The sequence below is a fragment of the Rhinopithecus roxellana genome, chromosome 16 (assembly GCF_007565055.1).
Source record: "Rhinopithecus roxellana isolate Shanxi Qingling chromosome 16, ASM756505v1, whole genome shotgun sequence".
Taxonomy (NCBI): domain Eukaryota; kingdom Metazoa; phylum Chordata; class Mammalia; order Primates; family Cercopithecidae; genus Rhinopithecus; species Rhinopithecus roxellana.
Window position 1 is genome coordinate 99,654,170 of NC_044564.1, and position 27,142 is coordinate 99,681,311.

The 27,142-nt window shown below is 37.0% G+C and overlaps 1 protein-coding gene across 2 annotated transcripts in view; it reads left to right on the forward strand.

The window, feature by feature from the left end:
- The window catches only part of PBX3 (PBX homeobox 3), a 234,441-nt gene that overhangs the window by 178,296 nt on the left and 29,003 nt on the right, over positions 1 to 27,142 (forward strand). For both annotated transcript variants that reach the window (XM_010365873.2, XM_010365874.2), the window contains exons 3-5: positions 2,872 to 3,113; positions 17,274 to 17,464; positions 23,148 to 23,283. In XM_010365873.2, coding sequence (XP_010364175.1) covers positions 2,872 to 3,113; positions 17,274 to 17,464; positions 23,148 to 23,283 — 569 coding nt within the window. The remainder of the gene's footprint in view (positions 1 to 2,871; positions 3,114 to 17,273; positions 17,465 to 23,147; positions 23,284 to 27,142) is intronic.

Consider the following 27,142-nt stretch of genomic DNA (forward strand, 5'->3'; position numbering starts at 1 on the left):
AGACTAGTTATGAAAATTCCTTTATTATTGATAATCTTTTTCTTTTTCTTTTTTTTTTTTTTTGAGACGGAGTCTCGCTCTGTCGCCCAGGCTGGAGTGCAGTGGCCGGATCTCAGCTCACTGCAAGCTCCACCTCCGGGGTTTACGCCATTCTCCTGCCTTAGCCTCCTGAGTAGCTGGGACTACAGGCGCCCGCCACCTCGCCCGGCTAGTTTTTTTGTATTTTTTTTTAGTAGAGACGGGGTTTGTTAGCCAGGATGGTCTCAATCTCCTGACCTCGTGATCCGCCCGTCTCAGCCTCCCAAAGTGCTGGGATTACAGGCTTGAGCCACCACGCCCGGCCGATAATCTTTTTCATGTTGCCTATTTGCAAAGTGCTTTAGTACTTTTCATCTAAAGAAATACGAGTTTTCTATCAGGAAATGATTTTTCTGATAAAATTTGATTCACATAATTTATAAAGTAAATACAAAGTATTGCATTAAAATATATTTTCCTGTTCTTGAGGCAAGCACTTAGTGTTGATTTACTGATAATTTTAGAAATAAGATATTTTTCATTATAAGTAAAATGTTACAGTAGTTGACACTGTATACTTATAATTGTTTTTATTTGTGTCCATGGCTATTGAGCTTATGGATTGCTTCTTATTGGTATGATAATGATGGTTTATATACATATCAGGTATGTATAAAAGTATCATAGGTGGCTAATTAGTTTTGTGCCTTTTGCATTTCTTCCTAGTGAATTTCCTTCTGTCTCTCTTATGGTGTAATTCCTTGTATATTAGTCATTGAGCTGCTTCTCTTGTTTGCCATACGTGTGCAGGGAAGTGTAATCTTTTTGGCTGTGGAAGTTAATCTGCTATTAAAGTACTTCACCACATGTCTATAGGGAAAAGATCAATGTGTTTAACTATAAGGAGAAATCTAAAACCCAGAGGAAACTTGAAGGTAGATTAAAAAAAACACATTTCAGGAGAGGCATCAGTGTCTGTGTAAATACAAAAATCAAGAAACACACAAAACTGTGGGCAAAAATTCCGTTTAAAATGGAGAAAATTAAAAAATCCTCAAACAAGAACAAAAAATTAAACAGAAATCAAAGTGCAGCATAAGAGATTGTTCAGTAAGCCCTCATTGCATGCCAAATGCACAAAAAACTTGCTATGTGAACTACAAGCATGTACAGGTCATGAGATTTTGACATTTAACAAAGTGAATTAAAAGAGAGGAAAATTGAAGATTTAAATTAACAATACAAACTTAACCAGTACATGGCAGTTCTAGAACAATATTAGGCAATCCTTTTTAGTTATAGAAGAAACAGCAAATACATGTTTGCCTATTTTTAATTATCAGCAGTGTGTTGATATGCATTTTATGAGTTATCTTTTTGCTCTCTTAAATGAATATATTGTCTTAGTATATTATAGTTTTCAAACCTTATTTGCCTCTGAATAGACAACAGATATAATTTTAAATGATGATGAGTTAGTTTTATTATCCAGTTGAAATTATTCTGAAGTATAATTTTAAATGAAAGTGACAGCTTTAAAGTGTTTGGGGGAAGAAATTAAAGTTGTGTATCTGAGTTAAGGCAACCAAGAGCTCTGTCATGCCATGGATGTAATTCAGGGCATCTAGGAATGAAATCTGTTCTTAAAAGAATTGATGGTAGCTTTAGGTTAGCATATAAAATCAGAGTTGGTGATCAGTTGAGTACTTGGCAGCTTATAGATGTTATGTCATGTGAGTTACATTAGACACAAAGTGTGTACCACTGTGGATAAACAACAGGCACAGACTCAAAAGACAGAATCCAAGTACAAACAAGCAAGGTGCCAACTGCCTTTTCCCCTCTTCCCCAAGAAGACTTGTAACTAGTGTAGGGAACCTGTTTTTAAGCAGATTTACAGAGGTTAATTGGGCTGGGATGTTTTAGATTATGTTACACGTTAATGAAAATGCTGATTTTCAGCTGTCATGACTCCAGTGCTTTTTATACCATGATAATTATTTTAAAACTTTGTCTTCTGTGTTGTTGAAAACATCTTGGCAGAAAGCCTGCATGACCTGATTAAACCTGTGAATTGTCAGCTGTGATCTATAGTACTCAGAAGAGGTTGCTGACTGGGCATCACTTAGGAAGTTCTTGATTTAAAAGCAAAATTAGATTGCGACTACTGTACCCAGAACTGTATTGCCATGTCAATGGTACATTTTTAATATTGTATTTAGTATCCTCATTTTATAGTTTGCTGGCAATCACTTAACAATATTCATTTAATAATATATATATTTAAGTATAGCTAATTGCCTCATAATGTATGTATTCCTCTTCTGAAATCACATGAAGGAAAAGCTCATCTAATCTTGTTTATTTTTCAATTTTTGATTACAGTTTGTGAATTATTTTAAGGGAATTTTAATTGTTTCTCCAACTGTACAGAGAGACAGAATCACCACCTTTGGATGAGTTTGTTTTATATCCCTGTAATTATTTTCTTTCTTAAAACCTTCCATTTTTTTACTTTCTTCCCATTTTCTGCTTAAATTATCTAAATCTGGGAAGCTTGGATGATTAAAATATTCAAGGAAGCCAGGGTTACCTTTTTCTAAGGATCTATCTGTGGTAAATTGAGGTGGTTGGGTGATATTTAAAATTCTAGGGTGCATGTAAACATTATCTTGAAAATAATTTTCATACTTATTCAAACTTATTGATCAAATGTGAACAATGAAGTTCTCAGCATGAATTGTAGTACACTGATGTTGTTTGATCATTTTCTCGAATAAACAAAATACTCACACTATTTGTCCTCTGTTTCTCGCTTCTTCTCTCTCTGTCTCTCTCTCTCTTTCCTTGAAGGTCTCAGCATCAGAGGAGCCCAGGAGGAGGACCCTCCCGATCCCCAGCTAATGAGACTGGACAATATGCTTTTGGCAGAAGGGGTTTCAGGTCCTGAGAAAGGTGGGGGATCGGCGGCAGCAGCTGCAGCCGCGGCAGCCTCTGGAGGTTCTTCAGATAACTCTATTGAACACTCAGATTACAGAGCCAAATTGACCCAGATCAGACAAATCTATCACACAGAACTGGAGAAATATGAACAGGTCAGCAGCCGCCACTCTCATAGTCCTACACAAACCCTCTGTTGCTCTTCTATTAGACCATGCTAACCAATTCTGAGGGCTGTGAGGGGTAGGTGTTAACACAAATTACAAAATAAATAAGGTCAATGCAAAAATCCAAGTGAATTGTTGGATTCATGAAATGAAGACCCTTTGAGATTTTGGAGGTGGAGCTCTACCTATTTTATCTCATCTACTTGTTTTAGTTTTATTCATTCCTCACATTCACGTGCCCTTATTACCACACCTGCAGTCATTCTTCCCTCTCACCTCACCACTTGGTACTCTTCAAAGCTCTGTATAATTAACATTTATGCACTAGCCTTGTTCATAAGCTTTAATCACTTTTGAAGGGAAGCATTGCACAGTGAGCTTTTCCCTCCTATGGTGTGAGCTCCAGAATCCTCCTGGGAATTAATTCTTACGGATTGTGCCAGACTATAGGGAACTTCACCAAGTAAGCAGGTTCTGGCCTGTTTCTCTGAGTATGAGACCTCCCAAGATAATTATGGGTACCCCAGGACAGGGAATGTTAGACAAGGCATTATGTGCTAAATTCCTGATTAGAAAGAGAATATGGGTTAAAAATCCAGTTCTCAGCAATTATATTAACCATACTGAATCTAAGATAACTTTGATTTTAAGTTGCATCATTATTTTATGTACCACCAAGAAAAAATTAATACTGCTAGTTTAACTATAAAATATTACTGATTATAGAATGCTTTCACATTTCAGAGATGTTAAAATGTAGGGAAAAACAAGTGAGTCTTAGATTTAATGTAATAAAGTAAAATATTGGTGGGTCTTTTTTAACACATATTTTAGTTATTTAATGCTGAAAAGCTGTCAAGTTGGAGGAATTCTCATTTGATAAGATATGTCATTTGGAAGATAATTTTAAAAACGTATTATTATGGAACATTTTATAACACATGTACACAAAAATAATGAGAATAGTATTAGACTGAACCCTATGAAATTGCTAAGTTTTGAGGTCAGAAACAGTTAAATATGGTAATTTCATAGAGTTCAACCCCAAATAAGGAATCAGCTACTTTTTACCCATATTAACATTTTGCCACTCTTATTTTGTGTACCCAGCCCCAATTTGGTAGAGTATTTTAAAGCAAGTCTTAGACATCCTATAATTTCACCCATTAGTATTTCACTATGTAGGCAAGTACTTTTTAAAGTCCACACACTTTAGTGTGAAATAGGAGTCTTGGTGAGTTTTGTGTGTGTTTGTGTGTGTTTTAAAGACTTTTTTAAAGAGCAGTTTTAAGTTCACAAGACCAATTTGAGAGGAAAGAAGAGAGATATCACATATACCCCCTTTCCTCACACATGCGTAGTCTCTCCCATTAACAGCATCCCCTACCAGAGGGGTTCATTTGTTAAAATTGATTAACCTACATTGACACATCATTATCACCCAAAATCCATAGTTTACATTAGAGTTTACTCTTGGTATTGTGCACTCTATGGATTTGGATAAATTTATGATGGCATGTACCCATCATTATAGGCTCATACAGAGTATTTTCACTGCCCTAAAGATCCTCTGTGCTATTCATCCCTCTCTTTTATTCTTTCCTCCCCACTGATCCCTGGCAACCCCTGATCAGTTTTAATACTGATTTTTTTTTCCTCTCTGTTCCCTGTATAGTTTCAGTTGAGTATGTCGTTTTTTTTCCCATTGCCTTTTCTAATATTCTGGATACAATGGTTTTAAGCAAATGCTGAATCCTATCCCAGAGGTGAGTGTGTTTTGAGGGAGAGTAGAAAAATTTGTGTATCTGTAAGTTAAACTGTAATGTAAATTAATATATTATAAGATGTTTTCTATTTTTGGAATAGGATTTTCTGGGATCTAAAACTGTATTTCTAGTCTCATTTGTAAGAATAACTTTTGGTGGAAAATGTACAAATAAGAATTTTGGAAAAATTATCATGTGTATGTATGTATGTAAAAAAAAAATCCCACTTTCTGATTTGACATATGAATAATTGAGAGTAAACAAAATAAGTCATGGTTGAAAAGGTTGCCCCTGAGCATAAACAGTAGAAAATGACTCTTATTTGTAGTATATTCCTAATTGTATAACTTTATGCTGAAATAACCATACCTACTTACTAGATAAACATCACCAGTCACCTTGCATGGAAAGAGATATAATATTAGAGGCCAAATGGCCCGAGTTTTTTGGCTGAGGAATTAAGGCAGTTCCTTACTACCTCCTGCCATGTGTCTTCACACCTGCCTCCTTACTTTCTCCATACAACCCTGGTGGAAGTTGTGTGAAGCTGGTATCAGTCAATGACAAGGTCCTGAGTCTCATTGTTTTAGAAATATCCTACAAAATTTTCCATGAGATTTTAGGTAACTTTAGCCCCAGCTGATAACAGCATCAAATCACCAGAGTTTTTTTGTTGTTGTTTTGTTTTGGCTTTTAAAATATACATATATATGCATGTTCTTCATACATTTATCTCTCTTTTTTTAATTGAAGATCAAATTGGGAAGCACTGAGTTTAAAAATGTATTCAGGAATTATTTCTGGATATAATCAGTAGCCTAATAACAATCTAAATATATAGTTCCTTTTTCGTTTTAATACTTCAGATGGAAAAATAGAGATACATAAAATCTGTACAGTAGGGACAAATGAATAGATGGGGTATGATGACTAGTTGGCAGATTCAGCAGAATTTTAATTTGCAAATTTTCTCCTGTAGGTTTGCAATTATTTTAGAAGTGATATAGCAGCATTTAATTCTTTTAAGTTGTCTTTGGGGCTGGTTTTTATAGCTCTTGTGACTGTTGTTCTCCTAAATTATTAGGATCGGTGCATTTTGACCCAAAACGGTAAACTTTTCCTTTCAAATCTTTAGGGTACAAGGGCTTTATCTGGATGGTCCTTTCAGAGACATGCTTTGGTGTTACAAGAAGGGCTAAACAGAGCCAAGAAGGGATAGGACTTCTGAAATAGATAGTATTGTAATTTCCATTTTATAGAGGAGAAAATGAGACTCAGAGAGGGTAAGTGATTTGTCCAATGTCGCACATCTAGTTAGTGTCAGAATCAGACGTTGAAATCAGTTTCTGAAAATATGTCTTCCTTTTTCATTGAATTGTGCTGCTACCCATGTAGAACTGGAAAATAATTCAGGTACATTCTGGTTTTCTCTGATTTTCCCATGTTGGCTTGCATTTGAAATGGGAATCGAGCAGATGGAAAAACAACTTTTTTTTTTTTTTGAGACGGAGTTGCTCTGCCTCCCAGGCTGGAGGCGTGGCCGCTCTTAGCAACTCCGCTCCCGGCAATTCCCCGTCTCAGCTCAGCTGGGACACAGCGCCCGCCTGTCTATTTTTTTTGTATTTTTTAGTAGAGCGGGGTTTAAGCGTTTAGCCAGGTGGTCTCGATTCCTTATTTTTTTTTTTTTAAGACAGAGGCTCACTCTGTCGCCCAGGCTGGAGTGCAGTGGTGTGATCTCAGCTCACTGCAACCTCCGCCTCCCAGGTTCAAGCAATTCTCCTGCCTCTCCTGCCTCAGCCTCCTGAGTAGCTGGGATTACTACTCAGGTACCCACCACCACGCCCGTCTATTTTTTTTTTTTTTTTTTTTTTTTTTTTTTTTTTTTTTTTTTTGTATTTTTAGTAGAGATTGGGTTTCACCATCTTGGCCAGGCTGGTCTTGAACTCCTGATCTCATGATCCACCTGCTGTGGCCTCCCAAAGTGCTGGGATTACAGGTGTGAGCCACCGTGCCCAGCCAAAAACAACTATTTTAATCACTTTCCAGAAATTATATTTTTCCTCCTAAAAGTAAACATGGGTACTCTGAGTGACAGAAAGCTTAATAGTAAATAGGAAGAACATATATGTTAAAGCAAAGGCTTCAACAGAAAATTGTGTTGAGTCTTTTAGAAATAAACTACATTGGAATCTTAAGAGTTATTCGCTCTACTGTGTTTCACAATGAAGCTTTAATGAAAATGTATCTGAAGCCTGTTTAGATTTAGATTGCCATAAAATTAACAAACATCACCACTGCAGTAAATTAAAGTACCTCATAAGCACAGCCACATTTACAAAGTTAAGCAGACAGACTAGAGCTATAGTTTGAGCAAAATTAAATCCAAGCTGCAAGGCTCAGTTTTAAGTATATGTTTTAGAGATGGTATTGTCTTTAAAATCCTGTCTTTTTTCCCTTCAGAAAATTGTTCTTTTATCATATGTCTCTATTACATAGGCTCAGATTTCATGATTCTTGATGATAACCATCTAAAAATTCACTTATAAATACTTTTGAAATATTAGGCATGGGATATATGTTAGGGTAAGGTTCCTGAATATTACTGCCACCCAAAAGGAAACAAAACTATTTTATTTTCTTCTTGTTGATTCTAACACCCAGCAGGAATATGATAATTTTCCAAAGCTTGCGGCAAACTGTCCTGTAATACTTCATCTTGGGTAGACTGCCTCACTTTTTAGCTAAGAGACAAACCTAGTTGCTTCTCTGTCTTCTTATTGATTAGCTACAGCTTTTGAAAAATGCCTTTACTGTACCTTGCAAATATGATCTTATGGTTAAAGGACCGCTGTTAGAATAGGTGAGTTCCTAGAACTTAAGCCAAGGTTCCTGGGAAGCCTTGTTTTTAAGAAGTAAAGGCCTTCTATTGAACTGTTCTTCTTGGTTCCTCCACCACCCTACCAAAAGGAAATGGACACATTGGTTTTTGCAAATGAAATTTGACTTCAACATTTGTTCTCAGTTAAAAAGGAAAAGATATATCATACTCTATGCAGCTCTCCCATTTTGCTTGTACCAGAAGAAATGCTTGTACACAGGCAATTCACTCATAATTTACAGCTGCTATAATAGAGATGACATATTGAAAGCTATCTACTATAATTATATTGAAATACATTTTTTGCTGAAGGCAAAAGTGTTGTCAGGGTCCCAACCCTTCCCAGGCATCTGGGAACCTGCTTTCTGAGTTCACAGACGTCATTTGAACTCACCCCAAATCAGGCAAAAAGCACTAGAACCAAGGAATACACTGAATGTGCTCAGGACCAATCAGGTAGCATTTGGCTACCAGAGGACTTACAGATTGCAGGGGGAATGGAGAATGGGTGAAAATGTAAACCACTGTAAAAGCATGTCCTTGTGCTTTTTGAGATCTCTACATTGTATGCTTAGGTTTGCTGGCAAAATAGCTTTTGCTTGTAAAGGATTTTATTTTTATCAAATTAAGAAATGCTGACGTTTTCACATTAGAAATTGTGCAGCCTGTAAACTCCTAATTCCATTTTGCTATTTCTTCTTAATAGTTAAGCAGGATAGACAAAAGAATACTACCTAATTTCATGTTCCAAAGCAAGGATTTGTCATTCATTGTTCCAAGGGAAGAGTTTCACTTCTTGTTGACTTTCATGCCTGGCCTTTTCCTTGCCTGGAAGGAGGGTTTGGTTTGTTCCCTTTTTTTCCTTCGAGTTGCTAGGTTATTGGCTCTACGTGCCAATTGTATTTATGACCACAAGCTTGATTAATATAATGAATTGTTTTATTTAATACATTTGAATACTCTTTTTTTTCCAACTTCTTTGGAAGCAGTTTTTGTACTTATTGAGGCAATGAGAAGGCAGAACTATATTAGATAAAGTGTGGACTTGCTTGCAGAGTAATGACATAAAAATAGTATGAATTCCATAAAATTACCATTTTCATTGTCATCAATAACAACTGTCATTTATTGAGTATTAATTATGCTCCAGACTCTGTGCAAAGAGCCTTACATACATTATACAATATAATCCTTAACAAAACCCTCATGAGAAAGGTCCCTAAACCATGTAATTAGGTAAGAAGTATTGAGGTACAACAGCTATTTCATCTTTGTGGCTGTTCCTTAGGCATATTGGTCTCATTCTAGTTGGCTTAGAACCTTTAAATGCAGACTTTTAACCCAAAACAAGAAAAATTTGCTGACTTAATAAGCATTCGGTAAATACATAATCTACTGTATTCGACTAGAGTTACTCGTGAGATTGGCAAGACATTTGGAAAACAGTTGCAGTGCAAATTTGAGGGGCATCTACTTTTTAAAAGAGATTTATTCTTTCTTGTCAAAAGTGGGTTTTAGAATATTATGATCCGTTTACAGTTAGCTTCTCTTGATGGTTACAGAAGACCAATTCAGTTTTTAGATCTGATCACTGATCATTATAAAACTTCCCCCAACATCAGTGCTTGCCCACTGTCTATTTTACAGTTTTACTTCCACAATATAAACTTAAAGGCAAAAAAGAGGTTGAATCTTGAATCCACAATGAAAAAAGCCCCACCACAAAATAAGGAAAACACTAAAAACTTTAATTTTGTGTGTAAACCAAATATGTACAGATATTGAGGAGGCGGTTTTGCCAGCCAAAAATATCATTAAAACGTTATTGAGCATCCAAATATTTTAAATCCTCAATTATGACTTGGTTTGGATTTTTAAGGAGAAAGGAAAAAATGGGAAAGACAAAGACTCAAAATAAAAACTGATTGAAAATGCTTTTAACAGATGAAATCTTCCATGCCTTATGTTAACTGTTATTGCAGTGTATGTTTTAAACACATAAACAAAAATACATCCTAGGTAGTTTTCAACAGCTGGACTAAAAGAAGAAAGCTTCTGCCAGTACTTCTAATCAGAAAATTCAAGGCATATTTTTATTTCCCAGATACTGCAATTAACCATAGTATATCTGTATTTATATTATGGACATTAACCAGAAAGCTTGTAACTGATAGTTTCACTTGGAAAACATAAGGCAAGGAAAAATTTCTCCAAATGTCTATTTTAATATATCTTATAGACATGATGTAAGATATGATAAATGTTTGAAATGAGCTTTCTATATTATAAATAGCATCAATGTTAATATGTGGTTGGGTGGCCCTTCGAAACAACTGCAATCATTTGATCATTCTTACTGTGTTTATATGTTTAAAAAATGTATGCCTTTTAAGGAGCTAGGTGATGAGGCAGTACTGTTCTCTGCTTTGAACCTGGTACAGATGATGCTGAAATGAGGCTGTAATTTACTTTCAGTGGTATAAAGGAAAAAAATCACTTTGCCTAAACTGTATGCATCTTTCTTAAGGGTGTACCCAGATTTTAATTATCTAAATGTAAATACTTAACGAATTTTACTTAGAGTAATGAGCTAAAGTGCACACTACATAAATGAGATGTTCTAATTAATCATGTATGAACTACTGGTTTAAAGAAAAGCTATGTGAATTCTGTGAATGTTGGGCTATTGCCAAATTGCTCATCAGCATTTGCATTCATAGATGGCTTCACTTAATAAGTCTTGAGACATTCAGCAAATGTTTTAGCAAATTATGAGTTTTTAGATGCAGAAACTTTTTTGCTTTTAACCCTTTTTTCTCATGTAAGTCTTTGGCTGGTCTTTAGAATCCATAGACAAACACTCATTCTGGAGAGGTTAAAACCCAGCCAGACGAAAACTAAGAAAGCTAATGTATCAGGTGTCATTCACATAGGAGTCTTGAATTATTTATTAAGATATATGCCCTGTCATAGATGTATGTTACCATAATGAGTGAGCTAGGTTTGTTGGAATTAGCAATGTTATGTGTGCACATTAGAAACGCTTCCATACCCTGGTACAGCAGTTCTCAAACTTTTCAGTCTTAGGACTTAGACTCTTAAAAATTATTGGAGACTTCTGTAAAAGCTTTTGGGTTGGTGGCTTATGTCTATCAATATTTATTATAATAGAAATTAAAACTAGAAAAATTTAAAGTATTTACTAATTATTTTATTTATTTTATTTTTTGAGACAGGGTCTTGCTGTGTCGCCCAGGCTGGAGTACAGTGGCGCGAACATGGCTCACTGCAGTCTCGACCTCCTGGGCTCAAGTGATTCTCCTGCCTCAGCCTCCTGAGTAGCTGGGACCACAGGTGTGCATCACTGTGCCCAGCTAATTTTTAATAATTTCCTATAGAGATGGGGTCTCACTGTTGCCCAGGCTGGTCTTGTACTACTCCTGGGCTCAAACAATCCTCCTGCCTCAGCCTCTTGAAGGGCTAGGATTACAGGTGTAAACCACTGCACCCAGCCTATTTTATTTTATTTTAGAGACAAATTCTCACTCTGTTGCTCAGGCTAGAGTGCAGTGGTATGATAATAGCTGACTTCAGCCTTGATCTTCTGGGCTCAAGCAATCCTCCTGCCCCAGGCCCCCCTAGTATCTGGGACCACAGGTGTGTGCTACCATGCCCGGCTAATTTTTAAATTTGTTTTATACAGATGAGATCTTGCTGTGTTGCCCAGGCTGGTCTTGAACTCCTGGGCTCAAGCAGCACTCCCACTTTGCCCCAACAAAGTGCTAGAATTATAGGCATGAGCCACCATGGCCAGCCCTAATTAATTTAAAAATATCAACAAGCTATTATATGTTAACCTAAACAACTTTTTTAAAAAACAAAAAATCTTAAAATTTAGTGAGAAGAATGGCCTTGCTTTTTCATTATGGGCTTGATAGAAGTCAGCTTGAGTCTCATATCTGCTTCTACAGTCAACTGTTGTCATATGGTTGAAATATATGAAGAACATTTGACCTCACACAGATATGTCATTGCAAAAGAGATGTTAATAGCCTTTTCAGATAATTGTGAATACTCTTTTTTGATATTACACCAAAACTTGGCAAGTTACAGTTTTGTAAAAGTATGTTGCAATGAGAAACCTGAAACCATGTCAGTTAACTTTTTGTACTCTGTTTCTTTAAGATCACTGGTCTGGTTTTCACTTTGAATGTCTCTTGTACCTATGCGTGCTTTTGTGACATCATGCGTTGATCATTTGGAAAGTACAAGTTTACTGAATTATGCATATCTTCCAAATTTTGACACATTTCATTATATAATGTCAAAATATCATATTTATGAATATCAAAATATCATATTTATGATAACTGAACTTATCAGAAAGTCTACTGGGAAACTGTTAAGCTTACAGTGGTGGATGCAGGTTTTTCAAAATTCTGATTTTCATTTGAAAACTCAAATTTTTTAATTGGCATAATTATCTCAGCTGTTTTCCTTGACATGGAAGGCTCACTTGTTTCATTTTTGAGAGAACATCTGCCAAATACCCAACTCCATATAATCATAATTTTTCATACTTGTTTCCAAGTAAAAATGGTGTTCCATGAAAAAATTGACACACACAATATTAAAGACATACTCAAAGGTTTATAGGTAATAAGATGAATAATTTATACTGCTTTATCAAGGACATTCCTAAGTCAAATGGGCTTTTATTGTGTTTGTGTGAATGTATGGTGGTGAAAAAATTTTAAATGTATCAAAGATTACCTAGCATAGCATTTCCCAAAGATTTTTTCCTAGCACATTGGTCCACAAGATACCATAGAGCTGTGCTGCCGAATATAGCAACCAGTAGCCACATGTAGCTAATGAGCACTTGAAGTCTGACTAGTCTAAATTGAGATGTACTATCAATGTAAAATACACACTAGATTTCAAAGAGTACAAAAAAAGAATGAAATACCTCATTAACAGTTTTCTCCCCTCCCCTCCCCTCCCTTCCCTTCCCTTCCCATCCCATCCCTTCCTTCTTTTCTTTCTTTTCTTTCTCTTACTCTGCCACCCAGGCTGGATGCAGTGGCACAATCTCAGCTCCCTATAGCCTCTGCCTCCTAGGCTCAAGTGATCTTCCTACCTCAGCCTCCCAAGTAGCTGGGACCACAGGCGTGCCACCATGTCCAGCTAATTTTTTATATTTTTGTTAAAGATGGGATTTTGCCATGTTGCCCAGGCCAGGTTATTTTTTATATATTGGGTTAAATGAAATATATTGTTAATTAATTTCACCTAATTCTTTGTATTTTATTTTTTAATATGGCTACTGAGAATTTAAAAATTTAATATGTGGCTCACAATATATTTCTGTTGGACAGTATTACTCTAGAGAGAAATTTTTTGGCCACATTTATTTGGGAAAAAGTTGGATATACTGTTTCTCCTTGAAGATTTATTACAAATATTGGGATAGAAATACTGAAGAGTCTTATCCACAAACATTTTTTAAGATTTTCGTTAACCCAGCATATCCCAAACATACCATATTGTTGGACCATTAGTTAACATTCTATGGAAGTAGCTGTAGAACTGTAGAATTTGTTAATCCCAGTTTGGGAATAGTTCTAGTTCAATTATTGTTGTTTTACTCATGAGAATACTGAAGGTTAGAGTTGGCCACATTATATAACTTGGAAATTATATAAACATCTCCTTAGGAAAAGTTCAAGAAAAATATATATACATATATTTACTGGTACGGTGACCACTTGTTTTTAATTTGGCATAAAATTGTTTAAATTGATAATATAGGCCGGGCATGGTGGCTCATGCCTGTATTCCCAGCACTTTGGGAGGCCGAGGCGGGCGGATCACTTGAGGTCAGGAGTTTGAGACTAGCCTGGCCAACATGGTAAAAGCTTGTCTCTACCAAAAATACAAAAATTAGCCAAGGGCGGTGGCTCACACCTGTAATCCCAGCACTTTGGGAGGCCGAGGTGGGCAGATCGCGAGGTCAGGAGATTGAGACCATCCTGGCTAAAACAGTGAAGCCCTGTCTCTACTAAAAATACAAAACATTAGCCGGGCGTGGTGGCGGGCACCTGTGGTCCCAGCTACTCAGGAGGCTGAGGCAGGAGAATGGTGTGAACCCAGGAGGCAGAGCTTGCAGTGAGCCAAGATCACGCCCCTGCACTCCAGCCTGGGCGACAGAGCAAGGCTCCATCTCAAAAAAAAAAAAAAAAAAAATTAGCTGGGCACGGTGGCATATGCCTGTAATCCCAGCTACTCAGAAGACTGAGGCATGTGAATCACTCAAACTCGGAAGGCGGAGGTTGCAGTGAACCAAGATTGTGCCACTGCACTCCAGCCTGGGCAGCAGAATGAAACTGTCTCAAAATAAATAAATAGGCCATGTACTGTTTATTACAGGCTCACGCCTATAATCCCAGTACTTTGGGAGGCTGAGGCAGGTAAATCACTTGAGGTCAGGAGTTCGAGAACAACCTGACCAACATGGTGAAACCCCATCTCTACTAAAAATACAAAAAAAATTACCCGGGCATGGTGACACACGCCTGTAATCCCAGCTACTTGGGAGGCTGAGGCAGGAGAATAGCTTGAACTTGGGAGACAGAGATTGCAGTGAGCCAAGATTGTGCCATTGCACTACAGCCTGGGCAACAAGAACTAAACTCCATCTCAAAAAATAATAATAATAAAATAAATTGATAATATAGTGGGGAAGATCTTTTTTTTTTTTTTTTTTTGAGACGGAGTCTCGCTCTGTTGCCCAAGCTGGAGTGCAGTGGCCGGATCTCAGCTCACTGCAAGTTCCACCTCCCGGGTTTATGCCATTCTCCTGCCTCAGCCTCCCAAGTAGCTGGGACTACAGGCGCCCGCCACCTCGCCCGGCTAGTTTTTTGTATTTTTTAGTAGAGACGGGGTTTCACCGTGTTAGCCAGGATGGTCTCGATCTCCTGACCTCGTGATCCGCCCGTCTCGGCCTCCCAAAGTGCTGGGATTACAGGCTTGAGCCGCCGCGCCCGGCCAAAGATCTTAAATTTATTTTTTTAAATCTTGGTTTCTGCCTTCAACTTCTGGTTTTAGTCTACAATATTGCTTAATGTTTTACTGTGTCATATCCTAGGATAATGATTATTAACCTTTTAAAATTATAGACTGAGAATGAAAAGGAAACAAAAACTTCACAGATTCATCAGAATTACTAATATTCACACAACTTGTATAGGATTTCAGGAGGTCATTGACCTTCTAAACCTATCCATTGACTGCAGATTAAGAATTCTTCTCTTATGGTTTAGAGATAATGAATTTATGGCTATTAACCAACATAACTCTCACTCTTGAACTGTAGTATTAAAAAGCCCACCAATTTGTAGATGTTTATTAGATATGTATATTGCATAATTCTACACTCTGAAGAATCCTATATCATATAGTGTCACCACTCGCAAGGAATGTAATATTTCCTACGGCTTACAACATTTTTGAAAAAACTTTACATAATAAGACTCATTTTACCTTATCTTAGAAATATTTATGGAAAGCTCTGTAAAAACATAGAGTAAGTGAAATACACAGTGTACGGGAAAGGTTAGTCCTCCAATGAGCAGTTAGAAAAACTGTCATGTGCTATATGTAAGCAGTGTTCAGGATATCTGTAGGGAAGTGGACATTATCATAACTTCCAATCATGTCTTGCATTGATCAGTGATTGTTCTGTCTGCTCACTCTATCAGGGACACCCATGCAGTAAGATGCAGAATTTCCCATCCTGCGTTTTTAAGAAAAATGCCAGAAGAGACTCTTTTTCTTCAGGAGTATAAACTGATGCTTTATTTACCAGGGCAGTACCGGATTTCAGTGTAGGCCCAGTTATACAGATTTATAAATCAAAGAGAATATAGATGAAGTTGGATGCAGTGGCACACACCTGTAATCCTAGCAGCTCAGGAGGCTGAGGTGGGAGAATCTCTTTAGGCCAAGAGTTTGAGACAAGTCTGAGCAACATAGCAAGACCCTGACTCTAAAAAAAGATTTAAAAATTAGCTGGGGGCCAGGCGCGAGGGCTCACGCCTATAGTCCTAGCATTTTGGGAAGCCCAGGCGAGCGGATTGTCAGAGCTCAGGAGTTTGAGATCAGCCTGGGTAACATGGTGAAACCGCATCTCGACTAAAATACAAAAGAAATTAGCTGGGCGTGGTGATGTGCACCTGTAGTCCCAGCTACTTGGGAGGCTGAGGCAGGAGAATTGCTTGAACTTGGGAGGCGGAGGTTGCAGTGAGCCGAGATTGCACCACTGCACTCCAGCACTCCAGCCTGGGCAACAGAGTGAGACTCCGTCTCTACAAAAAAAAAAAATAATAAATAATTAGCTGGGTATGGTGGCACATGCCTGTCATCACAGCTACTTCGGACGCTGAGATGGGAGGATTGCTTGAGCCCAGGGGCTTGAGGCTGCAATGAACTATGATCATACCACTGCACTCCAGCCTGGGTGACAGACTGAGACTCTGAATTTTAGGGGAAACGTGTGTGTGTGTGTGTGTGTGTGTGTGTGTGTGTACTGAAAGAGACAATGTCTGAGGATTGTTAACTAAAACGTTTGAGACCCAAATCTGATCCTTATTTTCTGTTGGACATCTCTTGAAGAGTTGAGCTGCTTTACAGAGATGGCTTATATCCACTAAAGGCCTGCACTACAGCTAAATTGTAATAGGTCATTGGAATGCTTGGCATGCAAGTACCTTTATGTGCTAATTCAAGCCTGAATCCTTTTTGCTTCTTTACATATTATCTGTATTCCTACTTGCCATATTCTGAACTTGCAACATACTATTATTTCTAGTGCCTGGAATTCCTCCTGACTTCCATCTTTATCCACCTTTCAAAGATGCTACCTATTCTTTAAAGCTCAATCCATGAAGCCTACAGATGAGAATATTCCTTCCTTGGAACTTATTAATATCTTCCTGTTAGTCTTTGCACTGAATTAGTATTTTATGTATTTTTTCTCACCAAAGGCCAGGCCTGCATCTTATTTCTGTGTTCCTTACAGCACTGGCAAGAGTTTGAACTTTGTAGTTGTTCAGTAAGCATTTGTTGACTAAATGTAAAACCCCAGAGAAAATAGGTAGTACTTAGTATTAACAATTAACACATTTTTATTTGTATATGGGAATTGGTAGGGAGCATCCTTGAATGGGAAAACATCATTTTGGAACTGGACAGGGGTGGGCGGGAAGAGCAGCTGAATGCTGTCTCCCTTGCACATCTGACCATGCACGGTTTCAGAATTCTTGCTGCTTTAACTACTATTACTACCATTTTACAAGTGTCTTAGTTTTCGTTTTACCCTACGCGCTGTATAATGCTATCGGTGACTGCAAATGAGGTGTAAATTCAGATGAGTTAATCTCTTTATGTGATGATATAAAATATCAGTTTCCAAAGGAGTGATTTTTTTTTTTTTTCCCGTTACAGGCATGTAATGAATTTACTACACATGTGATGAACCTTCTCCGAGAACAGAGTAGAACACGTCCCATTTCTCCAAAAGAGATTGAAAGAATGGTGGGCATCATCCATCGAAAATTTAGTTCCATTCAAATGCAGCTCAAACAAAGCACTTGTGAAGCAGTTATGATTTTAAGATCAAGGTTCCTCGATGCCAGGTATGTGAAGCCATAAATCTATTGCATGGCTTTCCCCCGTCTTTCACTCCTTGTATATTCTTTTCTGTAAAACTGACCCATTGGTCTTAGATTCTTTTGGCCATATGAGCTCTTTTGTGCAATAGACAGGTAATTCAACTCATGGTGCCTGTGCTGTCAGGCTTTCCTGTCTGGGAATGGTAGTGGAGTGTGTGGGTTAGTTGCCAGTTTAGTGACTCAGGAAATGAATAGGATTGGCGTCTCTGCTGATGGCTTTAGGAATATGTAGCCTTTCCATTCTGATGCTAAAAGGTATTTTTAAGGATCGTTTTCTGCATATAACTATTTTAACAAGGGGTATTTTCTAAGAGTTTCTTAATGTTACACTGCTTGTGCATATTATTGGAAAATACTTGGAGATATTGATACTCCTGAGAAGGAAATGGCATTTCAGTTAATAGCAGTTACCACAAAGCTCCAGAATCTGTATATCCAAATCAAGAAAGAAAGCCTATCATTTTTCCTGTAAGGATGAAAATTTCCCTTTATCCGAAGCTTTCCCCAAGTTTCACAGGAGTTAGGTAATATATTGTATATGGTAATAAATTGTGTGTGGTGACCTACTGAGTGACAGAACAGAAGAATTGTCAACGTCCTAGCGTACGCTGCCTCTGTAGGGATGCCTCTCGGGGCATTGCCAAAGCTTATGATCAATCTGCAGCTTTGGAAAGGAGTTTCTATTTTGTTTTTCTTTCTTCTCCCATGGAATCTGACAGAGGTGATAATTATCATCCAAACCTCACAATATTAAAGGAAATGACTAAGATAGCTTCTCAACTGGAAAACAAAGTGTGTGGAGCATTTTCAGTGTTTTTCATGTTAGCTCTTTCTTTCTGTCTCAGTTCCTGTCCATCCTTTTGTATGTGAACTAACACGGTACCTACTAGTCTCCCTGTCTCCAGTCCTGCTGCCCTCCAGCCCATCTTCCATATCCCTTTTTTGTTTCTGTAACATCACTGTGCTACTCTGATTGCTTTGCTTAAAAACCACGGTAGTTTTCCAATGCTGGATATATGCATACTTCACATATACACTCCTTATCCTGACATTTAAGGCCTGTCCCTGTCTGCATTGCTTCTTTGTTCTTGTGAAGATTTTATTATTCTTTTTTCTATTTAAAAAATGCCAAGCTCACTATGGAAAGTTTGGAAAATATATGGAATAAAAGGATAAAGGATAAAAGTTAACCTCATTTTTATTACCTAAAGAAAAAAAATCACTGTAAATGTTTTACAGTATTCTCTCTCTTTTTGTTTGGGGGCTTTTTAAAAGAAATATTTCTGTGATGGGTCAATTTTCATAGTCTGATCTGCTTTTTAAAAATTTACCATGAATACATAAACATTTCCATGTAGTATAAGCTCTAATTATAAATAGCATTTTAACAATTGAAGTTACCAAATGTATATAAAATAAATAATGTCCTTAGCATTCTCTTAGTTTTGAGCATTTAATTTGTCTCCATTAATTATTCTTTTTCTTTTCTTTTCTTTGTTTTTTATTTTTGAGAGAAGGTCTCATTCTGTCACCCAGGCTGGAGTACAGTAAATGATGCTATCATGGCTCACTGCAGCCTCGACTTCCCAGGCTCAAGTGATCTTCCTGCCTCTGCCTGTGCCACCATGCTCAGATAATTTTTGTATTTTTTGTAGAGATGGTGTTTCACCATGTTCCCCAGGCTGGTCTTGAACTCCTGAGCTCAAGCTCTCCTGCCTCCCAAAGTGCTGGGATTACAGGCAGGAGCCACCATGCCCAACCAACTATTAATTTTTGTGTAATTTCTTCCTTTCTTCCTTCCACAAATATTTATTGGTACTGAGGATATATTGGTAAACAAGACAGGTTAACATACTTGCCCCAATTGAGCTTATATTCTACTTGAGGAAACAGGCAGTAAACAAGTGAACAAATATGCCATAACACTGTATTTAATAATGTAATGAAATATAATAGGGTGGTAAGTGGTATGCAGAAAAATAAAGCAAGTCAAGGGGAGAGAAAATGTAGAGGGTACTATTTTAGATAGATTTTTATTGAAACTAACATTTTAATGAAAATCTTCATGGATTAAACCTTTTTGGTCTTTAGGATTATTTCCTAAGGATCAATTCTTAGAAATGGAATTATTAGATCAGAGTTTGAACATTTTCAGTGTTCTTATTTATATATCACTAAATTGTTCTTTCCTGTGTTTCTTCCAAAAATGAAATGCTTCATGGAATTATGTTTCTACTGCTTAGAATTCCTTCTTTTCCTAAGTCTAACCACTTACTTCCCTGGCTCCCACAACAAACCATCTCTCTAAGCTGGTTACCAGTAATGAGTCATCATCTGTGAGGGTATCTGGAATGGAGCCCGGAATGGAACCAGTGCTTGTACTTGTTGGATCTAGTGAGATTTTGCTCATCGTTCCAGGTCTGGTCTAAATGCTTGCGTTTCTGAAAATCCACCTTAATCACCCCACTGAACTAGCCCTTCCTTCCCTTGAACACTTATACTATGTTTATACAACTTCCTGTAGACTCCCTTTTCTTGTAGTTTTTCATGAACATTTCTTCTCTCCCTTAGTAAGCCACAGTGTCATTGAAAGCAACAGCCAAGACCTACACATTTGCATTCCCCACAATTCTAGCAAATGACTTACATGTTAGATGCTACCAAAAATAATTTATTGACTGGCCAGATGAATGAATAATTCCACTTAATACTTTGTAACATCTCAAATCAGGGTTAGAGAGGTAGCATCAGAAGACAAAAAACATTTTAAAATTATTTGTCAAATTTGAACATTTTAATAAAAAGCCTGATATAACAAAGATAGTAAAACATATGTCTGATAGAAAGGAGTATTTTCTAACATAATTGCTCTCCTTATTTCTGCTGATGCTTTCTCATTCTTGTCAACATGCATGCTTATTTTTTAAATAACTGCATTCATAATGTATACACCTAAATAATTTATTTTTCTTCCATGAAGAGAAAGTATATTAACAGCCTAGAGTGAGCAGAGCCAGAATGAGAGAGTGGCAGAGCTTGGAGCAGAGTCTCTTCTCCCGCAGAGATTGCTGTTAGTAATGTTGTGATGCTGATGGGACACAGGCCTGGACTGATGTGCCACTGCACACTGGCCTGAGGCGTAGCCATTTAGAGTATGGTGAACCCTGGGGGAGTGAAACTGAGGGGAAATGCTTAATGGGCATTTTCTACAGGATGTTTTCTAAAAAGTAAACGTGTAAGACCAAGTTCTCTCCTGTGCCTTCGAGTGAATGCAAATACTGAGCTTTGGTTCCATCTATTCTTGTAGTGCCTCCCAGCAAGCCCTCTGCACTGAGAAGGCAAGGGGCTCTGCTCTAGGCAAACATGCTCAGTCAGATATATGATTCCCTTGCTCACTCTGACTTCCCATGCTCATGTTTTCTTCATAATTGGACAAAACGAAGCATGCACCAATGCAAAACATTTAAGAATAAATTTGTGTGGATCTGTCTCCTCTTCCAGTAGAAGTGCTGTAGTTTGGACACAGCCAGAATGTCCAGTGAGCTATTCTCTTTATTCTCTGAGGTGTTTTGATATTTGTTAAAAACCACCCCTGGGCAAAAGTGATGTGAGCCAAACTTCTCTTTGCTTTCCTAGACATATTTCTTTTTGATCCTCCTTTCACACGTCCCTATTTCCCAAAGAGATGCACTTGTGTCATCTATTCCCATCTACCCTGGGCCTTGCTCCTGGGCTCCATGTTTTATACTAGGAGTCACAGACTCACATGCTTACATATAGTGGAATTGAGTAGAGTGGCTGGATCAGGGATACAGGGAGGGACAAGGAGGGTTAGAGCAGGCAGGTGCATATCTAAGGGGGCACTATTACTCAGCTTTAGCCTAGAGCTGCCTTCTAAGAATATGGGCCCAGTATGGCTGGTATCCCAATTTTTCATAAGAAGTCAGAAACCTAGATTTTTATGAGCAAGTAATTACTGTGTGGTCTCAACAAATAATGTCTATGGGTCAGATAATGCCCGTAAATTTGGCATTTTCAGTATCTAGTCTAGACCTTACCCATGCACCTACTCATCAGAGTGTACCTCTTCAACGTGCTCTCACCTTGGGACCTTGTCTTTCTTTTCAAGCAACACATGACTCCTGCAAAAATGCTAACTGTCCTTCTTTGTGGTATATTTGTCCTCGTTCCCTTCCTTCCCTGTCTTCCCTTACCACCTTCCCATCCAGTTCATCATCAAATCCTGTTGACTGTAATCCCCAAATAGATCTTGAATCTCATCTTCATCTCCCAGAAAACAATAGTTTAACCCTCCTAAAAATTATTGAAATTAAGAAATTTCAGGACTAAAACCTGAGTTGTTTTGATCAGACCTAGATTTCTTGCTCCCTTGACTCTCCCTTAATGTTGAAATGTAGATCACATACTTAACCTGCCATATGAGTGACATCATTTTGACTAGAAGAATCTCATAGAGTGCATACCTTTACAACAGCCTACTGACTTTGTCTTTTCTGACTGTGGGATATCACAGTTGAGAAGAATTAAGATTATTTGGAAGAGAGTATTAAGAAAATTATCTGGGGAAGGTATTTTCTAGTTACTGGGGTACTTAATTGAAAGTGAATTCTGACAAATGATAATTTTCAGGCTGGAATTCTTTAAAATCTTAATAACAAAACCCAAATATAAATGACATTTTTGCTACTTGAAATATGTTGTTAATAAATGCTTGATCTTTTGAAAGTCTGTTGCCCCTTCCCAACAAAAACAAAAGAAAAATTTTTGTTCTCTCCTCTTTGCCAAGTGAAGAAAATCATACACCAGTCCAGGCAGTTGCTTAAGCAGAAAAACCTAGAAATCCTTCCCGATGTATTTTTTTTTCCACCTAAACTTCCTTCTCTATCTCCTTCACTCACTCCTCCCATTCAATACATCATCAGGTCCTATTGCTTTTACCTTTCAAGTAGATGTTGAATCTTATTTTCATTGCTCTCACCTTCTGCCAAGTTACTATCATCTTCATTTTGACCAGTGCAGTCATCTCCTAAAATGGGCTTTGCAGTTCTTTTCATGCCCTCCTCCAACTATTCTCAGCAATCAGAATGATCTTTTAAAAACATGAAACTTAAAACCTTTAATAGTTTCCTATTGCACTCAGCATAAAATCCAAAAATTCTTATAGAGTCCACTGAGCTTCTATAATCTGCCCCCTGCCCATCCTTCCAGACTCATCTCACACATTCCCTTTTACAGTGCTCCAACCTGCTCTAACCCTTTAGACAAGATATTTCTGTTTCAGGACTCTTCCTCTGCCCAGTCCTCTTCCCTGTAATTCTCTGATAGACCTTGTTTGTTCTCACTGGATCTTCATTGAATACCTAAAATATTAGGTCCTCGAAGAATGAAGCACAATTAATTGTGTTTCATAGTCTGGTATTTTTCTCAGTGATCCTACATCTTAAAATGAGTTGGATAATGCTTTGGAGGATGTCTAGAACATAACTTACAATATTATAGAAATAAATTAGAACTTAAGGATGTTTAAAAAGAGAAATCTACTTTTTTGGTATCATCCTAATTAACCTATCCCTGTTAGGTTAATGTTGATTGTAACTGCAATTCTTTTTTTTCACTCTTATCATAGACGGAAAAGGCGTAACTTCAGTAAACAGGCCACAGAAATCTTGAATGAATATTTTTACTCACACCTCAGCAACCCCTACCCCAGTGAAGAAGCCAAAGAGGAGCTGGCCAAGAAATGCAGCATCACAGTGTCACAGGTGAGAAAGGACCCATGGGTCTGTCTTGTTCCCTGTGGATACGGGAACCCCATTCCTCTCTCAGGGCATTATAATCAAATTTCATATCCAAATGTTCTATCGTCAAAAAAGATACAAAGAAAATGTAGATATTTCTACAGTTTTAGGCAAGATTTTAAACCTTTGATAATTTTTAAAAACCCTAAGTGGCAAGGAATCAAGACCACCACCACCCCCATTCCCCAGTGTAAATCTTCTCTAGAGAGAACATAAATATGCCATGGGGAGAGACACAGTTTACACTTAAGTGACTCTCCGGTAAATGGCATGTATTCCTGATTTCGCTGATTTAGATGACTGACCTAAGCTTCTACCAGCAAGAAACCAATTTATTTTGTTGCCGAAAGGAAATTTAATATAACTCTTTGGTGAAAGCTTTGAGGAATTCACCAGGCCCTTTCTTGGTAACATACTACAATATTTGAGTCCCAAGGATTTCTTTGCTTCCTTGTTATCCATTAAACACAAGAATTAAATTCATGCTTTCAGGGTTTTTGGTTTTGGGGTTTTAAAAAAAAGTTTATTTGTAATAATTTCTGACCCTGAAGTTAGTTGTCATATTCTAACAAAAATACATTTAGTTTTAGTCAAATAGACTGGTATTTGGACTGAGGATTAGAAACAAATAAATTAGCAAACACATGTACCTCTTTAGAACATAAATATATCCTATTAGCATTACCTCTAAAATACAAATTTATTTAAATATTCCTATTATTGTTAATAGATGACATTTGACGAGCATTTCTTTATAGCATGCGAAAGCAGCAGTTTACCAACCAGTTTTTGTAGTGAAACTTAAGGAAAAGCTGACCCTTGTCAAAAATTTCAGTGTTCACTCGGGGTCACATGAAACCATTTTTATAAGTAGTTTCTAAATAAATACTCGTGCTGTAGATAAAGTTCAAGATACTAAAGATCCCCTTCAAGTTCCAATGAGGGTCTCATGTCAGTGTATGAAGTCATTGTTATTTAAGGGAATAGGGCCTGGGTATAAGATGATTTCCAGCTCCTCTTTTGGCATTATTTTCTGTAGAAACTCAAGAGCAAGCTTCGATTCATAACTAAGGTTTCATTCAAGGTTTATTGTCATTTCTCTTATGAAATGGTATATCTTGATTTCTTTGTACGCAGTTAGAAATGGAATATAACTGATTTGGATTACCAGCTTACATAGACATATATTATATAAAACATTACTAACTGGGTTACTTACTTCCATATGAAATATGGAGGAATAGTATGATATGCCAGGTTAGCTGGAGAAGACAAAATTAAAAGAAGAATTGTTTCAAGTAGGGTTTTATGGTGAGTGCCTTTTCCCTGAACATTAATGAAAGGATTAGGTTCATGCCAAACACCAGATGATGATGCCACGTCTGGTTTTCCTGTTCTTACAACCACTCTCTGACTTAGAATTTGAATGTTTGTGGATGAATTTAAGGTATTTTCTTGCTTCCATTCTTTTTTTAAAAACACTTCTATAATATATGCACCATTAGAGAATAACACAGATTAATATCATCTATTTCAAAAACAATGAAATCTGGAGTTTTCATTAGCTGTAGTACTTCACACTTTGTGTGTAGTGTAGAGTGTGCTCAGTACACACTTGTGGAATAAGTGATAAAAAGGTTTCCTTCTGGCTATTCTGAAGTAGGGAGTTTTAACTTCTAAAATAGGCTAGGAACCCACTTACCAGTGTGTGTTTTTTAAAATATTTAATTACTAAATTTATTTCACTTGTTTTCTATGGAAAAATCGCTTTATTATGTTTTGATTTTTTTTTTTTTTTTTTTTTTTTTTTTAGCAATTGCTGAGAAAAAGGTACAGAGGTAGAAATAATATAGATATAACTCTATTACTTTGTCTAAAAAGCAAACTTTCTGACCTTGTTTCTTCCAGGTTAGCCTTTCAAACACAGAATTTCAGAAATAAGTTATGCTTATAAATTAATGGCGTTTTGTTTAAGTTTTTAAAAAGTGAAAGCAAAGAATATCTGTTCCAGGCCTGACAGGTCAACTGCTTTTGCTTTTTCTTTTTTTAAGACAGGGTCTCACTCTGTCGCACAGGCTGCAGTGCAGGGGTATGTTTGAACTGTAACTTTGAACTCCTGGGCTCAAGCAATCCTCCTGCCTCAGCCTCCTGATTGCTAGGACTACAGGCATGCCACCACATCCAGCTAATTTTTAAATTTTTTGTACAGACAGGGTTTCACCCTGTTATCCAAGCTGGTCTTGAACTCCTGGCCTCAAGTGATCCTCCAGCCTCAGCCTCCCAAAGTGCTGGGATTACAGGCATGAACCACTGCACCTGGCTAACTACTTTCAAAAGAGAAAAAATATTGTTTAAAATGTAAATCATACTGAAATACAATTAAATTTAGAATCCAGAAATTGTTCATAAAGAAAACTAACTTCAAAAATATTGAAACCCCCTGAAAACAGGCAACTGGAATAATACTATTTTTACTAGATGTAGAATATATGAAACTGTGATTTATTATTTACTGCAACTGCTTATAATAATAGAGAAGCTTCAGAAGAAATGTAAGGCAATATCTTTAGTGCTGTGAGGGCAGGCTAGAATTTCTTAAACAGGACATAACGTGTAAGGAACAAAAGAAAAGATTGATAGATTCAATGGTAGAACTTTTGTTTATCAAAGTACTTAATAAAGACTGAAAACATCAACATGATACAACCATTGAGTAAAGATTGGATCAGATATAATTATCAATAGATATTATATCTAGAGGAAAATTTAGATGAAGAACATGGTCTTAAAGTATCTCTCCATAGACCATTTAAAGTTGCAAGAGATTTTTAAAAAGTAATAATAGAGTGGAGAAATGGAACAAAAACTTGACCAAGTGATCAGAATCAACATCACCAAGGAGGAGCAGATGGACATTAGGTATAGTATTTCATCCAAGAACATAACCTGAATCTAATCACAAGACAACACCAGACAAATCCCAAATGAGGAATGTTCTATTGAGAACAGAAGCGGGGAGGGAGCATTATTCTTTAAAAACATCCAAGAAAGGCCATGGAAATGTTCTAGATTAAAAGAAGCTAAAGAGATATGACAAGTAATTGCAATACTTTACCCTAGATTGGATTCTGTACTGTAGGGAAAACGATACCATAAAGGATATTGCTGGGTTAAATTTCCTGAAGTAAATTGAAATTGATCATTGTACTATGGTTATGTGAGAGAATCTCTCAAGACTTAGCAAATACACACTGACTGACTTAGGGGTAAAGGACCATGAGGTATATAACTTAGCCTCAAATGTTCAGAAAAAAAAAATGTGTGTTTGCATGTATATGTGTGTATGTGTGTATATGAATAGACATACACACACAGAGAGAGCATGAGTGCCCACAAAGATAAACAAATGGGGGAAAATGTTAATAATAGGGGAAGGGCATATACAGATATTTCTTTATGTCATTTTTATTGTTGCAGCTTTTTTGCACATTTGAAATTATTTTCAAATAAAATATTTTCTAAACTGTGGGGACAGTCCACAGACTGCAAGAAGATACTTACAAGTGTATAAGCAACAGAGGATTAAAACATAAAATACAAGGAGTGCCTATAAATTAATAAGAAAAGGCAAAAAAACCTATTTCAAAAATAGGCAAGAGAGTCAAAGAAGGATTTCATGGAAGAAAAAATAGAAATGGTCAATTGTATGAAAAGATCCTCATTCTTATTAGCTATCAGGAAAATGTGATTTAAAAATTGCAGTGAAATAACTTACATTTCCTAGTTTGGCACATTCTGCTACCAAGAATGTGTAGCAGTAGGA